This window comes from Hemibagrus wyckioides, linkage group LG15, assembly GCF_019097595.1.
Source record: "Hemibagrus wyckioides isolate EC202008001 linkage group LG15, SWU_Hwy_1.0, whole genome shotgun sequence".
NCBI classification, from domain to species: Eukaryota; Metazoa; Chordata; class Actinopteri; order Siluriformes; family Bagridae; genus Hemibagrus; species Hemibagrus wyckioides.
Window position 1 is genome coordinate 5,853,279 of NC_080724.1, and position 16,209 is coordinate 5,869,487.

Here is a 16,209-nt window from a genome sequence, read left to right on the forward strand (position 1 = left end):
GTTTTGACAGAGCTGAAGTCAGATAATCAGCGCCTAAAGGATGAGAATGGGGCTTTAATCAGAGTGATCAGCAAGCTTTCCAAGTGAGGCATTTTGCACAATCAGACAATCAGAGAGTCAAGAGATTCACAGAGATCTGAAAGCCTTCACTTGCAATTGATCCTACAGAGTAAAATGTATAACACCATGCAACAACAACAGCTACAAAATAACTTTTCTGTAGGGGCTTATTAGTCTCTCATATAGTATGGGAGAAAATTTATTGTATAGTTTTTGAACATTAGTGACTTGCCACACAACAGATAAATGATGCTCTTTCTCATTTCCCTTACTCCAAACATGCCTTTTGATGATGTTACAAAGATAATTATTGACTACAAATGAACTGCCTTCATTTATACAACCAACTGCTCCTTAACTGTCTTATTTTAATACATTCCAGGTTGACAGAATATATATTGATATTGTGATGTCAACCTGAAATCTGGATTCCAGGAAAGAATGAACTTATTAAGAAGTTCTACATATGTCTTACATTTAAAGGTATAAAATACCAAAAAAAAACAACAACTAATTAATAACTAAAAAGTAAGCAAGCAACAAATATAAGCAGTATTAAGGAGTATGGTTGTAAAAAGACTGGGCACAGGGAGCAGTTATTTGCTGCCATAAAAAGGTAGCCTATACACGAGTGTGGAACGTGAAACTTCTGCATGTGAGCCCCCCTCAGTCTGACAATCACTAAGCACTGAGACATGCCCACAACGTCCCCTTAATCACCTGGGTGCGATTCAAGTTGATTATCAAGTCTTTGGCCAGATGCAGTGAGGGATGTTTCCAAGCTCCTATGTTACCTTTTTGTTGCTGCAATTTCTTTAATAACCACATTCTGTGGTGTTATGCAAGCTCATGCCATTTTCCTTGCTCTCTTTATTATACTATTTAAATTTCATAATATAAATTAACATCTGTGCACCTCACACAACACTTGTTTGTAAGTGAAATATAGTTAAAAACTAAAATGTGGAATTATGTAGCATATATTATGTGCTAATGTAATGTTTTTGCACTTTGTTTTGATTTCTTTACATTTTGTGCTTTGAATTATTGCATTTATGGGGTTAATAATTTTGACTAATACATATTTTTTTCTGCACATTTTTTTCTGCACATTTTGCATTAGACTGGTCACTATTGCCATTGTTGTTTGTCTTTAAAAATTAATTTGATTTAATTTTTTTTTGTCATTTTCAATAAATTCCAAGGTGTACCTGTTTTACTTAAGTACATTTGTGGAGCAACAAAAACATTTTTTCAAAAAAATTTCACATCCACTTTAGTTGAGATCACCTTTAGTGAAACACGATGTATGAGTAAAATAACTATAATGCCTAACCTCTGACACATTTTTACTCCAACCCAGCTGAACTGAAAAACTTTTACATATAACTTATAACAGTATATACTGTACATGTCAGTACTAAAAGCTGCCACTATTAATCCCAGGTGTGGGTTAGTGAAAGTGAGTAACAGGGGAGAGAGTTCACCTGAGGCCATCTTGGGATAAAACTGGACACCTCTTCACTCTCTGTCATGTAAAAAAAAGGGCAAGAACTTCTAATATCTATGACCCAGTAGGCTGCTGTGGATAGAACCACTTCAAGACTATCACATCGTCCCTGAACTGCTGTTGCATCTGTCTATTGATCTGTTGCTGTTGCATCTAAGTCAATAATGAACTCAGAAACTACACTGACCTACTAGTTCCTTAAGAGCTCTTGGTTGCTGTTGCAGAAAGGGCATTATTTACATTTACATTATTTACTGTCCAGTGTCACCCAAATGTGGATGGGTTCCCTTCTAAACCTGGTTCCTCTCAAGGTTTCTTCCTCATATCATCATATATATGTTATGGCATTTAGGCAATATTAACTATAACACAAGGGTGTTATGCAAAAAGAGTAAATTCCACTAAAACAAAAATGTGTCCATTCTTCATTTTTTAATTAATTTCTTTTTAAATGTAAATTTAAGGTACATGTAAACTATCACCAAAATATTTGAGATTAAATCAGGAAGTGGCCAGACCCTTCTATGCACCTCAAAAGAAGATTTCGTATTTGAAGGATCCTGCTGAAACTTACTGTGAATATTTTGGAGCTTCCTGTACTTCTTTTGCTTCAGCATGCCTTGGATCATGTGAGCTGGCAAACATGACATGCATGTTTTAAGGTCACTCTGGTAAGTTTTCTTTTAATTATTTTTTTACATGCTTATTGCATTTTTAATATACTAATTTAAAACTAGAACCAATTAACTGGTGCTAGAAATAAGTAAAATCTATCCCAGTCCATTTCACTTTGTGTGCAACAATTTTTTGGAAATCTACATATTTCAGTAGAGAATAGTTTTCTGGCAGGACAAATGAGAATAAGAATGTACCACGGACGAGAACACAGCTGGTGAATCCATGAACCCTTGAGAGGCATGTCCAGGTGTGAAAAGAATGTAAATGCAAAGATCGTCTGCTCACTGACAGGAATAATAAAAAAGGCACTACAGAGATCAATGACTGTAAAATGACCATGATCATGTGGTATGGCAGATAATATAGCTTAAACATCAGATACAATTGGGCTAATACAGCAATCACAAAATCATTAATACGGCACAAATCTAAAGACTAAAGGATATTGTTTACAATTAACAGTGGTTGATGATCGAAGGTTGGAGACAATGGTGGTGCCTGTACCTGACCTACTTTGTTGGAGTGCGTGGCCTACAATTTGAATCTGACCTCAGAAAGCTTGATCAGTATTACAAGATCATCACAGGCCTTGGACATGTCAGATGCCCAATGATAAACAACAGATCAACTTATCTATGATCACCATGCTTTGTAGATCTTTCTCTCCAACAGTGAACGCTGTTGGTATAAGGTTGGAGAGAGTGGGCAGAGAGAGAGAGTGAGAGAGAGAAAAGCTGAAAAGTTGAATAGAAAATAAAGTACTGTGTGAAACTGACCTCGGCTGTCTCCTTCTTCCTCATCCCCAACTCACACCTACTCATGGATTGCTACAAAGACCAGCTACAAGACTTGAATCAAATAATGAAGTTATAACTATTTAAAATGTTTGTGCACTCAATATCTCAGAAACTACACTCAGAGCAAACCAGGAATGCAGCTTCATTGCATCAGTGATCAGGTCCGTCTTGTCTCCAGGACCCCACATTACAGACACCTGCTTGACAGAAACCTTTCAGAAGATCAAAAATAGATCTGAGAACACATATAACACAAGAAAACAACAACCCCACAATAATTACCACAATCATTCCCACTTTGGTTTGTGTTGAGATTTCTCTGAAAGATTTACATAGCTTTACTTAAGCTTAAGCATTATAATAGCAGAATAAATATATCAAAATACAAGTTATGGTATTAAGGCCATATTAACCACAAGAAGCCTTAAAATAGTAGAAAATAAATAACCACACTTGAAGAGTAGTGTAGGAAAATAAGTAGTTTATTAGGATAAGTAAAACGATATAAGTTATTATCAAATAATAAGTACTTTGCACAGAGACACATTGCGGGCGATTGGATGAGGTAATAATGAATAATAAAAATAGAGAGAAAGGAAGAAAAAATCATTAAGTAAATACATTTTGTTCTTGCATAAAGCTAGATTGCAGTAACCAGACTGAAGCTGTGCACTAGACAAACAGTTTATTTTTGCACTATTAAAAGGCTGTAGAAACCAGATTGAACTAGACATGGTGTTCCTAAGAGCACTAGCTAGCAGTCTGTGCAAAGAGCACTAACCTCAGCAACCAGCAGTTGCGAGAGTAGGATAAGAACTTGTGTTAAAAATAAGATTATTAAAAAATAAGGCAGTAAGTTAAAAATTCAGGCTGTAAAAGCACCATGCATGAACAACCAAAATATACTGACAAAAGCAAACTAAAGTTAAAAACAGTTTATTAAAACTATGGCCATGTATCTATTGATAATGTTAATGTTAATGTATCTATTGATAAACCTAATTTAAAAATGCTTATTGTTAAGCATCTTACTTTATAATGATTAACTTTATCAAATATAAGGTCATTGCTTTTTAAACATTTGATCAAATAAAGGACACAAAATATTTTTGAACAATTAAGTGTATATACTATATATATATATATATATATATAATGCAGATTAAAAGAATAAGGCAGCAATTATAAGAAAGTATGCAATTTTAAGAAGCTATGCAAATCAGAAGAAGGAGGATAAATAGAGTGGATTTTTTACGGGACTTTGCACTTGACTGCACCAAGCCTGATGCTTCGTGTATTTTGAGTGTCTTGTTGCTAACAAGTTTTGCTTCTTCTTGCTTGAAGACTTCTTTTAATTTAAGTGTGACTAGTGATGGTTCAAAAATTAGCTTTAACAGATTAGGGACAGCCCACAATTCGCCAGAGTGGGAAGATGCTGATGAAAGTTAGGTGTGAGAATAGTAGAAAGACAGTCTCTCTCTCTCTCTCTCTCTCTCTCTCTCTCTTCCTGACTCCTGTCATTTTCTGTATTCCTTTTAAGATGTGTCAATCCACTTGAGGGCAGACAAATCAATTGTGGAGATTGGTTGGAGTTCTTCTTGGTTGCCATCACCAGCTTCCAGTTGGACAGTTATATGCTCACTCAGACCCCCAAGCCCAGGTTGAGGTTCATCAAGCATACCAGGTGTTAGCAATATGTTTAGTGGTACTCTCACACCTGTTTTCTGCAACTTGCTCTGATGATTCTGGTATAGCTCCCTTTAATGGTAACCTCCAGCACAGGTTCTTGTTTGGCCCCAGTTGTTAAATGTGGAAGTTGACTATCCCCCTCAGGATTCTCTAGGCATCCCTATCACCCCTGATTTGTATCTCCCCAAAGATTTACAGTGTTCTGAGTTTGATCTGGACAGAGTTGCTGTCAACCTCTCCTTCCACCCTGGGAGGCCATTGACATGGATTTGTGGGGCAATTGCATCGATTATGTCCAGACTGTTTGCAGCCCTAGCACACTCCTAGAGGACCATTGGCTCCGGAACTTGGCTGAACTTGGCTGGATGGTGTAGACATTTCTGGCACTGGTTCACTGGTTGTGAGGGGTTTGATGAAACAGTCACTGCTAGTTAAGCTGGAAGTGTGGGCAACGACGAAACCTGCTTCGACTGCTGTTTTAGGTACATTTACAGGTGTAAAGATGCATGATAGCTCCTCAGTCTCCCCTTTGTCTCTGACTGGAGCCTGATTTTTTTTTGTTATTGTTTGACAGTGCTTCCAGCAATAACTGTGCAACTTCAGCTCATTTTTTTCTGTATTGAGCCACATATTCACATATTTTTTAATTAGTTTTAGAGGTTAATCTGAATGCATCTTCCAGCTTGCTCTTTGCAGGTGCAGGCAGAGGATCCATTATTATTTAATCTATGAAGTGTGTGGTCTGCATTGGGTCACTCTCTGGATCCCCCTCAGTTTCTTGCTTCCACATCTTCAGCTGTCCCCATATATATGTGACTGGATTCTCTGTTTCTCCCAACTGTTCCTTCAAAGCATTGGGATAAACTCTGGAAGGATAGATTGCTCTTAGTGTATGCCACACTACTCAGTGACTGATATCAATTGACCTTTCCTTTAAAAATCTTTATCATTGTTGAAGCTCCTACAATTTTTGCTTTGTGAATAATATCTCCTCTTGCCAGAAGTTTGCTCATTTTTCATCTTTAAATGCCCTTATCCATTTTTTCCTTAACTTCCTGATCCTTTACACAACACTTCTGCTGGCATGCAATTATTATTTCAAATGAATGGTCCTCTTACTCTAGAACTCTTTCCAACCAATAAATTAGGAAGCTTCATGAAATATCACATTATGCCAAAATTCCATTTATTCACATTGTGCCAAAATTCCCTTATCTAAGTGAATGTGACCAGAACCTCTCTTTCCTTTCTTAGAAGAAGAAGCCTTTATTATTGCCACATATCCATTCCTTTCTTTACATATCCAAGCTGAGGAAGTTGGGGTCAGAGCACAGGGGCAGCTACAGTGCCTCTGGAGTAGAGAGGGTTAAGGGCCAGGCTCAAGGACCCAACAGTGGGGTTTTTCTGATAACCACATAAGTGCAGCTAAACGGGGAAGTTTTCATTGACTTTTTTTCACATATTTGGTGTGAACTATGATAGTAAATATGATTGTTTACTATAAAATGCTAAATTTCATAACAAACCTGGAAGAAGTCACATTTGATCAGTGTGCTCACATCTTTACAGACACCAGAACGAGTGTGTGGTGGTGCCTAGATCACATTTATACCCTGCAGTAAACCTTGCATGCCATGTTGACTTGTGTAGCGCCAAATGTGATAGACTAACTCAGTTTAATTCCCATCTAAAGTGCACATTAAAGAGGGACGAAGAGTGACATGCTCCTTTAAGCATGTTAGATAAGCTATTAAACTCCGGTCTGGAATCTACACAAGACCTGAAATATGTGACTCAAGATGATATTGCTGACCTACTGCCAGCCATTCAACTACAGAAGCTTCTGGAAGCATTTTAAAAAAAGATATTGAGGATTTAAATTATTTAAAATAAAAATTGATTATTTCCAAGACTTCCTGCATATTTACCAGTTGTCTTTGTACTAATGGATACTGATAGTTGTAAATAGTTGTAAATGTACATTATGCTTAATTTAGTATGTGACCTGCAAGTTACAGATATTTCCAAGCACTTTATGTTTTATTTACAGGCCTTTGAGGTGACCACTGTTTTATTTTATTTTATTTTTTTATTATAATTAAACATTTGGTTAATCTCATATGGGTCATCTCATATTATTTACAGGCCTTTACAGGTTACAAATATTTCCAGTCACTTAATGTTTTATTTACAGGCCTTTGAGGTGACCAATGTTTTTTCCTTTTTCTTTTTTTTAATTCTAATTTAAAACTTGGTTAATCTCATATGTTAGTTACCCATGGACATTCATTCAGCAATAGCTGATGGCAAGAGACCTTCAACAGCAGCATGGTGACAAATGGTCAGGGTTTTGGCAGATGAGATGAGGAAATATGAGCTAAACCCAACACGCAGACAATGTGTCCCAGTCTGCTGAAACATCATCTGCCAGTATCCTCAAAGCTTTACTGATCTCCGTGACAATGGTCAGGCACTAGGAAATGATTACACCTAACTGTTAATTCAAATTAAAAACTGAATTGAAAATCTGAACCGCACCACCAGCTTTCGCCAACAATGTTCATCTGGCAATGGACTAAAGAGAGACACATATGGCTGCACCAGATTCCAGCCTGATCTCCCACCAGAGGAGACAGATGAAACCGTAGAGCAGAAACATCAGTTGCTGGAGGAGATATAGCGTAGAGATGGAATAAATGGGGTTGAAAAAGCAGCAGTTAAGCAACTTATGGAAACAAACTTTTGCCTCCAGTGGCAGCAAATAAACATATTACCAGCACCCACCATCGCTGATTTAAGAAAGCAGTGACCATACCTTTTCACTCAGAAAGAGCTTTATGCTTCTTATTAAGAGCTTCTTACTGATTTCAAAGTTATTAGCACTTGAGCTTTGAACTTGAATTGTTGCACTTTCACTGTATAGGTGTAGCCTCAGGCTGTCCTTTAAGTAGAGGAGATAAAAGTTTATTGCTTCTTGGCCTTTTGGCTAAGATCAAGTGTTCTCTGGTCTGGTTTTGGGCTTTGACTGGGTTTGAGAAGGAGAAGAGATGGCATGGGGTTTGTGTAGGATCACGTCTCAGGCTAGGATCTAGAATAGAGCTAGGATCTATTGTGTTCACTGGTCTGGCTTTTTGGCCTTGGTCTGGGTTCACGTCACAATCCTTAGTCTGGCCTTGAGAAGGTGAATGGTTAGGTATGGATATGGGTAGGATTTGGATTGAAAAAATAAAATTTGTTCTTATCAGTTTAATATCTGACACGTCCTCTAAATTAAACAGATTTTTAGAGCTGGGAGCCGGCAAAGGGGCTTGCTACATCCGCTCCACGGATCGGCCTGGTATTGCAGTACTGCCAGGCTTGGTTTTCTGATGTAAAATGAAGGAGAAAAAATTACTGACTTACTGACTTACTTACCAAATTATGTCTGCATTCAACCCGCCCTGTTCCCTAGCCTATCTTCGCCTCCTTCTGCTCACCACTGTCAGTTGTTGTTCGTCAACCTTTCCCCACCCTTTCTGCACTCAACCAACCCAAGGGGCCGGCCTTACCCTCATCGAGTATTGTGTTTCTCCGACAAGGGTTTCCTGGTGCTGCTCAGATTTTTTTTTTTTTATTTATTTATTTTATTTGTAGCTCTGGTTTCTCTTCAGTCACGCATAAATCTTTCATCTTTTAATAAAGATTTCCATGGAGAGGAACATCAATGAGTTTGATGTATTTTTGTGAACTTTGCTCTGGCAAAGCTGTGTATGCTTCAATGTTAAATGGGTAGTTTCTAGGAGTTGGGTCTTATTTGGTCATGTGACTTTATGCATGCCTGTATAGGTGTGGTCTGAGGCTGTCTGTTAAGCAGAGGAGATAAAAGTTTATTGTTTCTTGGCCATTTGACTAAGATCAAGTGTTCTCTGGTCTGGTTTTGGGCTTTGACTGGGTTTGAGAAGGAGAATAGATGGAATTTTAATATAGAAATGATTCAGCACCTTCTGTGTCATCCAACTTCTCATGGCTCACTTCTCTAAGACTGAGGAAGGGCTGATCCTTTTTGCAAATGTAAGTTTTTTGGGGGGGTTTTTTCTATCATGGTAATATTGTCCTAACAACTGAAATAGACATGCTCTTTCCTATTTTAAAAATGCATACAAAGCAATTGTTAGTCTATATTGTTTCTATGTCCTCGTCACTGTAACTGTGTCTTAGGCATCTTCCACTACAGCTGATCTAGAAAGGACACTTGAACTACCTCCAACTCCTCGACTGATACTCCTTGGTATGTATAGAACTGTCTATTTTATTACATAAGCCATTAAGGGTGTTTTTTTTCTGTATTTCAGCAAATATGGTAAATGCCTTTGTACACTGAAAGGGACAGTTCATACAAAATAAATATTCTGCCATCTTTTACCCACACTTATGTCGTTCCAAGCCAAAAGGCACCAAGGGTGGACAAGTCCTGTCAAAGCAGACTGGGAAGGTCGCCCACAAAAAGAAATCAGTCAACACTCTAATGGACATACCACACACACACCTTACACATACTTTTCACACACACGGCTTAAACATGCTTTTAGTGTGTTAGTTGCACAATTTTTTCAGGTGTTCAATCTTGAATACCTAAATTTTGACTTCATTCTTCCTTCATTCAGTAATTCTTATAAAACAATAATTCATAACTAATGTTATGTAAATGTTTTTTTATTCAGTTAAACAAGTTTATTCTGAAGCTTAAGTTTTTTAGTCATTACACTTGCTTTGCCACAGCCACTAATTTTGAGAATATTTTGTAATTAAAGTGGCTTTTGTTTTTCAGGTTTTTCAAAGGTGCAATAAATCACGTTTTGAGGTTACACTGCATTGTGTTAAATTTTTACTGTTTCAAAGGCTAAATTTATACATTATATTAAAACATTTTTATAGCAAGACTTCTAAGGGGTAATTCATTAAATCAAAGAAATATCTAGAAAAATAATTCCTTTTTTTCTTAGCAGACCATTTTTCAATATAAAAAAAATATTTGTAGTTTACAGTAAAAAGTGCAAATAAACATTAATTAACTATCAATGCTTTATGCTGTATTTCCAAAAATGGTAACAACTGCAAGACACTGCATGTAACATGTGCTGCATGTTACTTTGTTAACAGAACAGTGGGCTCCCTGCAGTTCAGGCGCTGAAAATGCGATTCCGCAAGTTTCAAAGCGCTACGTATAAGTAAGGGAAAGTGTTTTTTTCTGACAAACGCATATATGCAGCTGAACGGGAACTTATTCACTGACTTTTTTCACATCTTTGTTGTCAACTATGATACAAATTGTGATTGTTTACATTATAATGCAAAATTTCAAAACAAACACAGGAAAGGCTGATGTCACATTGTTCACCAATTTTGGGGTGAAGTATGGTACAAAATATGATATGAACATGGAAACAGTGATAAAAAAAATATGAACTTTGATATGAAATATGATTTTTTTCATCAAACAGCAAAAATTCATAAGAAACATGGAAAAAGGGATATTCCATGAAAATTCACTTAACAAAGTCAACTTTCATCATTTTTCATCGAACTGACTCGTTTCCTGCCTCAGCGCAGTGTGCTTTCTGCATTGTTCGTCTATGGCACTGAAAATGCGATTCCGCAAGTCTCAGCGTTCTACGAGCAAGTTTTCCTTGTTATCTGTTTTTCAGACAAACGCATGTGTGCAGCTGAATGGGGCAGTTTTCTGTGACTTTTTCACCTTTGGGTTATTGATTACTTTAAAATACCAAAAATCATGAGAAACATAGGAAAGTGATAAAACTATGAATTTTGGTATTTTTAGTCTTCTCAAGGCCAGACTAAGGATTGTAACGTGATCCCAGACCAAGGCCAAAAAGCCAGACCAGTGAACACAATAGATCCTACCTAAAAAGCCTGAGAAGCGATCCTACACAAACACCATTCCACTTATTCTCCTTCTCAAACCCAGTCAAAGCCCAAAACCAGACCAGAGAACACTTGATCTTAGCCAAAAGGCCGAGAAGCAATAAACTTTTCTCTTCTGCTTAACGGACAGCCTCAGGCCACACCTCTACAGACATGCATAAAATCACATAACCAAATAAGACCCAAGTCCTGTAAACTACCCATTTAACATTGAAGCATACACAGCTTTGCCAGAGAAAAGCTCACAAAAATACATCAAACTCATTGATGTTCCTCTCCACAGAAATGTTTAGTAAAAGTCGAAAGATTTATGCATGACTTAAGAAAAACCAGTCCTATTAAGAAAGAAAGACAAGCAGCACCAGGAAACCCTTGTCGGAGAAACACAATGCTCGATGATGGTAAGGCCGGCCGCTTTTTTTTTTTTTCATATCCTTTCCGTCTTTCTCTAGTGTCTAACCTAGTGTACAACTCATCATACGCCTTCTGCTTGGCCTTAGACACCTCCCTCTTCACTCTGTGCTGTAACGCCTTGTATTCCTGTCTATTCTCTTCAGTCCTGTCCATGTCCCACTTCTTCTTGGCTAACCTCTTCCTCTGAATACTATCCTGAACTTTCTCATTCCACCACCAAGTCTCCTTATCTTCTTTCCTCCTTCCAGATGACACACCCAGCACCTTTCTTCCTGTGTCCCTGATCACTTCTGCTGTAGTTTCCCAGTCATCTGGCAGCACTTCCTGACCACCCAGAGCCTGCCTCAACTTCTGTCTAAATTCCTCACAACATTCCTCCTTTTTCAGCTTCCACCACTTGGTTTTCTTCTCCATCTCTATCTTTGACCTCTGCTTACAGACCATCAAATCTATCCTACACACAACCATCATATGCTGTCTGGCTACACTCTCTCCCACTACTACTTTACAGTCATTAATCTCTTTCAGATTGCCTCTTCTACATAGGATGTAGTCTACCTGTGTGCTCCTACCTCCACTCTTGTAAGTCACTCTATGCTCCTCCCTCTTCTGAAAATAAATGTTAACCACAGCCATGTCCATCCTCCTAGCAAAGTCCACTACCATCTGTCCTTCAAGGTTCCTTTCCTTAACTCCAAACTTGCCCATCACCTCCTCATCACCTGTGTTTCCCTCACCAACATGTCCTTTAAAATCTGCTCCTATCACCACTCTCTCACCTGTTGGAATACTCTCTATCACCTCATCTAATTCACTCCAGAAGCTCTTTCTCCTCTAACTCACAACCTACCTGTGGGGCATAACCACTAACAACATTCAATATCACCCCTTCAACCTCTAACTTCAGACTCATCACCCTGTCTGACACTCTCTTCACCTCCAGAACATTCCTCACAAACTCCTCCTTCAGGACCACACCTACCCCATTTCTCTTACTATCCAAACCATAATAAAACAGCTTGAATCCTGCTCCTATACTACGAGCCTTGCTAGCCTTCCACCTGGTCTCCTGTACACACAGTATATTAACCTTCCTTTTCTCCATCATATCAGCCAACTCTCTACCTTTCCCTGTCATAGTACCAACATTCAGAGTTTCCATTCTCAGTCCTACACTCTTACCTTTCCTCTTCTCTCTCTGTCTACGCACTCTCCTTCCTCCTCTACTTCTTCGATCAACAGTAGCCCAATTACCACCAGCACCCTGTAAGTCAACGGCGCCGATGGCTGTCGTTGTTAACCCGGGCCTCGACCGATCCGGTATGAAATTTAGAATACTGACAATTCGCATGGTTAAATTTGGCAATGTTTTACGCCGGATGCCCTTCCTGATGCAACCCTCTCTATTTATCCGGGCTTGGGACCGGCTCAGAAGTCACTGGACTGTGACCCCCATGGCTAGCTTATCAGTTTAATATCTCATACGTCCTCTATATTAAACAGATTTTTAGAATGTGTGAGCCAGAAAAGGGGCTTGCTACGTCCACTCCGCGGATCGGCCTGGTATTGCAGTACTTCCAGGCTTGGTACACCATTTTCTGATGTAAAATGAAGGAGAATCAATTACTGAATTACTGACTTACTTAACAATTATGTCTGCATTCAACCCGCCCTGTTCCCTAGCCTATCTTTATCTCCTTCTGCTCACCACTGTCAGTTGTTGCTAGTCAACCTTTCCCCACCCTTTCTCCACTCAACTGGCTGAAGGGGCCAGCCTTACCCTCATCGAGCATTGTGTTTCTCCAACAAGGGTTTCCTGGTGCCGCTCACCACTTTTTTTTTTTTTTTTAGCTCTGGTTTCTCCTAAGTCATGCATAAATCTTTCACTTTTCTCTAGTAAAAAGTGAAAGATTTATGCATGACTAAAGAGAAAACAAAGCTATAAAGAAAAAAAGGCGATCAGCACTAGGAAACCCTTGTCGGAGAAACACAATGCTCGATGAGGGTAAGGCCGGCCCAATTTTTTTTTTCACATCCTTTCCGTCACACTCGCCTTCTCAAAGCCAGACTAAGAAGGGCAATGTGAATACTGTCACAGCCCAAAGCCAGACCAGAGAACACTTGATCTTAGCCAAAAGGCCGAAAAGCAATAAACTTTTATTTCTTCTGCTTAACGGACAGCCTCAGGTCACACCTATACAGGTATGCATAAAGTCACATGACCAAATAAGACCAAAGCCCAGGAAACTACCCATTTAACATTGAAGTATATACAGCTTTGCCAGAGCAAAGCTCACAAAAATACATCAAACCCATGGATGATCCTCTCCAAGGAAATCTTTAGTAAAAGGCAAAAGATTTATATGTGATTTAAGAGAAACCAGAGCTATAAAGAAAAAAAAGCCGAGTAGCACCAGGAAACCCTTACATTAGAAACACAATGCTCGATGAGGGTAAGGCCGGCCCCTTGCGTTGGTTGAGGGGAGAAAGGGTGGGGAAAGGTTGATGAGCAACAACTGACAGTGGTGAGCAGAAGGAGGTGAAGATAGGCTAGGGAACAGGGCAGGTTGAATGCAGCCATAATTTGGTAAGTAAATCATTAATTCAGTAATTGATTCTCCTTCATTTTACATCAGAAAACGGTGCACCAAGCCTGGAAGTACTTCAATACCAGGCTGATCCACGGAGCGGATGTAGCAAGCCCCTTTTCCGGCTCCCAGCTCTAAAAATCTGTTTATCATAAAGGACATATGAGATATTAAACTGATAAGAAGAGATTTTATTTTTTTTGCAATCCAAATCCTACCCATGTCCATACCTAACCATTCACCTTCTCAAGACCAGACTAAGGATTGTAACGTGATCCCAGACAAAGGCCAAAAAGCCAGACCAGTGAACACAATAGATCCTAACTAAAAAGCCTGAGAAGCAATCCTACACAAACCCCATGCCATCTATTCTCCTTCTCAAACCCAGTCACAGCCCAAAGCCAGACCAGAGAAAACTTGATCTTAGCCAAAAGGCAGAGAAGCAATAAACTCTCATCTCTTCTGCTTAATGGACAGCCTCAGGCCACACCTATACAGGCATGCATAAAGTCACATAAACAAATAAGACTCAAGTCCTAGAAACTACCCATTTAATATTGACGCATACACAGCTTTGCCAGAGAAAAGCTCACAATAATACATCAAACTCATTGATGTTTCACTCCACAGAAATCTTTAACAAAAGATGAAAGATTTATGTGTGACTTAAGAAAAACCAGAGGTATGAGGAAAAAAAACCCAAGCAGCACCAGGAAACCCTTGTCGGGGAAACACAATACTCGATGAGGGTAAGGACGGCCCCTCTTTTTTTTTCATATCATTTCTGTCACACTCGCCTTCTCAAAGCCAGACTAAGAAGGGCAATGTGAATACAGTCACAGCCCAAAGCCAGACGAGAGAGAACTTGATCTTAACCAAAAGGCCGAGAAGCAATAAACTCTCATCTCTTCTGCTTAATGGACAGCCTCAGGCCACACCTATACACTGAAATCAGAAATCTTTAATAAAAGATGAAAGATTTATGTATGACTTAAGAGAAACCAGAGGTATAAGGAAAAAAAACCAAGCAGCACCAGGAAACCCTTGTGGGAGAAACACAATGCTCGATGACGGTAAGTCTGGCCCCTTGGGTTGGTGGAGTGGAGAAAGAGTGGGGAAAGGTTGACGAGCAACAACTGACAGTGGTGAGCAGAAGGAGGTGAACATAGGCTAGGGAACAGGGCGGGTAGAATGCAGACATAATGTGGTAAGAAAGTAAGTAAGTAAGTAAGAAAGTCAGTAAATCAGTAATTCAGTAATTGGTTCTCCTTCATTTTACATTAGAAAACGGTGCACCAAGCCTGGAAGTACTGCAATACCAGGCCGATCCGCGGAGCGGATGTAGGAAGCCCCTTTTCCGGCTCCCAGCTCTAAAAATTTATTTATTATAGAGGACGTATGAGATTTTAAAATGATAAGAACAGATTTTTTTTTTTCAATCCAAATCCTACCCATATCCATACCTATCCATTCACCTTCTCAAGACCAGACTAAGGATTGTAACGTGAAAACAGACCAAGGCCAAAAAGCCAGAAAAGTGAACACAATAGATCCTAGCTAAAAAGCCTGAGAAGCTATCCTACACAAACCCAGTCAAAGCCTAAAACCAGACCAGAAAACATTTGATCTTAGCCAAAAGGCCAAGAAGCAATAAACATGTATCTCCTCTGCTTAACGGACAGCCTCAGGCCACACTTACACAGGCATGCATGAAGTCACAAACAAATAAGACACAACTCCTGGAAACTAACCATTTAACATTGAAGCCTACACACCTTTGCCAGAGCAAATCTTACAAAAATACATCAAACTCATTGAAGCTCCTCTCCACGGAAAGCTCTAGTAAAAAGTAAAAGATTTATGCATAACTTAAAAGAAACCAGAGATACAAAAAAAAAAAAAAGGCGGGCAGCACCAGGAAACCCTTGTCGGAGAAACACAATGCTCGATGAGGGTAAGGCCGGGCCCTTTTTTTCATTCGTTTTTGTTTTATATCCTTTCCGACACACTTGCCTTCTCAAGGCCAGACCAAGAAGGGCAATGTGAATACAGTCACAGCCCAAAGCCATACCAGAGAACACTTGATCTTAGCCAAAAGGCCGAAAAGCAATAAACCTTTATCTTTTCTGCTTAACGGACAGCCTCAGGCCACACCTGTACAGTGAAAGTGCAACAAGAAACAAGGAAACAGTTATATTCTATGACAATTCTCTTAACGAAGTCAACTTTCATCATTTTTCATCGAACTGGCTCGTTTCCTGCCTCAGTGCCGTGTGCTCTCTGCATTGTGCTTCTCTGGCGCTGAAAATGCGATTCCGCAAGTCTCAGCGCTCTACGAGCAAGGGAAAGCGGTTTTTCAGACAAACGCATGTGTGCAGCTGAAAGGGGCAGTTTTCTTTGACTTTTTTCACATGTTTGGGGTCGACTATGATATGAAACGTGAATGTTTACCCTAAAATGCAAAAATTCGTGAGAAACAAAGGAAAGTCATCAAAAATATGAATTTTCATATTAAATATGTTTTTTTTCATCAAAGTTCAAACATTCATAT

The 16,209-nt window shown here is 39.0% G+C and overlaps 1 protein-coding gene, 5 non-coding genes and 4 pseudogenes across 12 annotated transcripts in view; 4 read left to right on the plus strand and 6 right to left on the minus strand.

Moving 5' to 3' along the window:
- LOC131365758 (protein phosphatase 1 regulatory subunit 12B) overlaps window positions 1-592 on the plus strand; it is a 29,707-nt gene extending 29,115 nt beyond the window's left edge. For all 7 annotated transcript variants that reach the window (XM_058409564.1, XM_058409561.1, XM_058409568.1 and 4 more), the window contains one exon: window positions 1-592. In XM_058409564.1, the coding sequence (XP_058265547.1) occupies window positions 1-87 (87 nt within the window). In that variant the 3' untranslated portion in view covers window positions 88-592.
- A 7,347-nt stretch (window positions 593-7,939) lies between these two features.
- Window positions 7,940-8,105, plus strand: LOC131366456 (U2 spliceosomal RNA; annotated as a pseudogene).
- Window positions 8,106-8,364: 259 nt separating this feature from the next.
- Window positions 8,365-8,478, plus strand: LOC131366463 (U5 spliceosomal RNA). The gene has a single exon (XR_009206809.1). It is a non-coding gene; the product is annotated as a U5 spliceosomal RNA (small nuclear RNA).
- A 2,401-nt stretch (window positions 8,479-10,879) lies between these two features.
- On the minus strand, window positions 10,880-10,994 carry LOC131366467 (U5 spliceosomal RNA). Its single transcript, XR_009206812.1, has one exon. It is a non-coding gene; the product is annotated as a U5 spliceosomal RNA (small nuclear RNA).
- A 1,534-nt stretch (window positions 10,995-12,528) lies between these two features.
- Window positions 12,529-12,667, plus strand: LOC131366461 (U2 spliceosomal RNA; annotated as a pseudogene).
- A 677-nt stretch (window positions 12,668-13,344) lies between these two features.
- On the minus strand, window positions 13,345-13,459 carry LOC131366462 (U5 spliceosomal RNA). The gene has a single exon (XR_009206808.1). It is a non-coding gene; the product is annotated as a U5 spliceosomal RNA (small nuclear RNA).
- Window positions 13,460-13,707: 248 nt separating this feature from the next.
- On the minus strand, window positions 13,708-13,871 carry LOC131366457 (U2 spliceosomal RNA; annotated as a pseudogene).
- Window positions 13,872-14,228: 357 nt separating this feature from the next.
- LOC131366470 (U5 spliceosomal RNA) lies at window positions 14,229-14,343 on the minus strand. Its single transcript, XR_009206815.1, has one exon. It is a non-coding gene; the product is annotated as a U5 spliceosomal RNA (small nuclear RNA).
- A 600-nt stretch (window positions 14,344-14,943) lies between these two features.
- Window positions 14,944-15,109, minus strand: LOC131366458 (U2 spliceosomal RNA; annotated as a pseudogene).
- Window positions 15,110-15,431: 322 nt separating this feature from the next.
- LOC131366468 (U5 spliceosomal RNA) lies at window positions 15,432-15,546 on the minus strand. The gene has a single exon (XR_009206813.1). It is a non-coding gene; the product is annotated as a U5 spliceosomal RNA (small nuclear RNA).
- Between the last annotated feature and the right edge of the window lie 663 nt (window positions 15,547-16,209).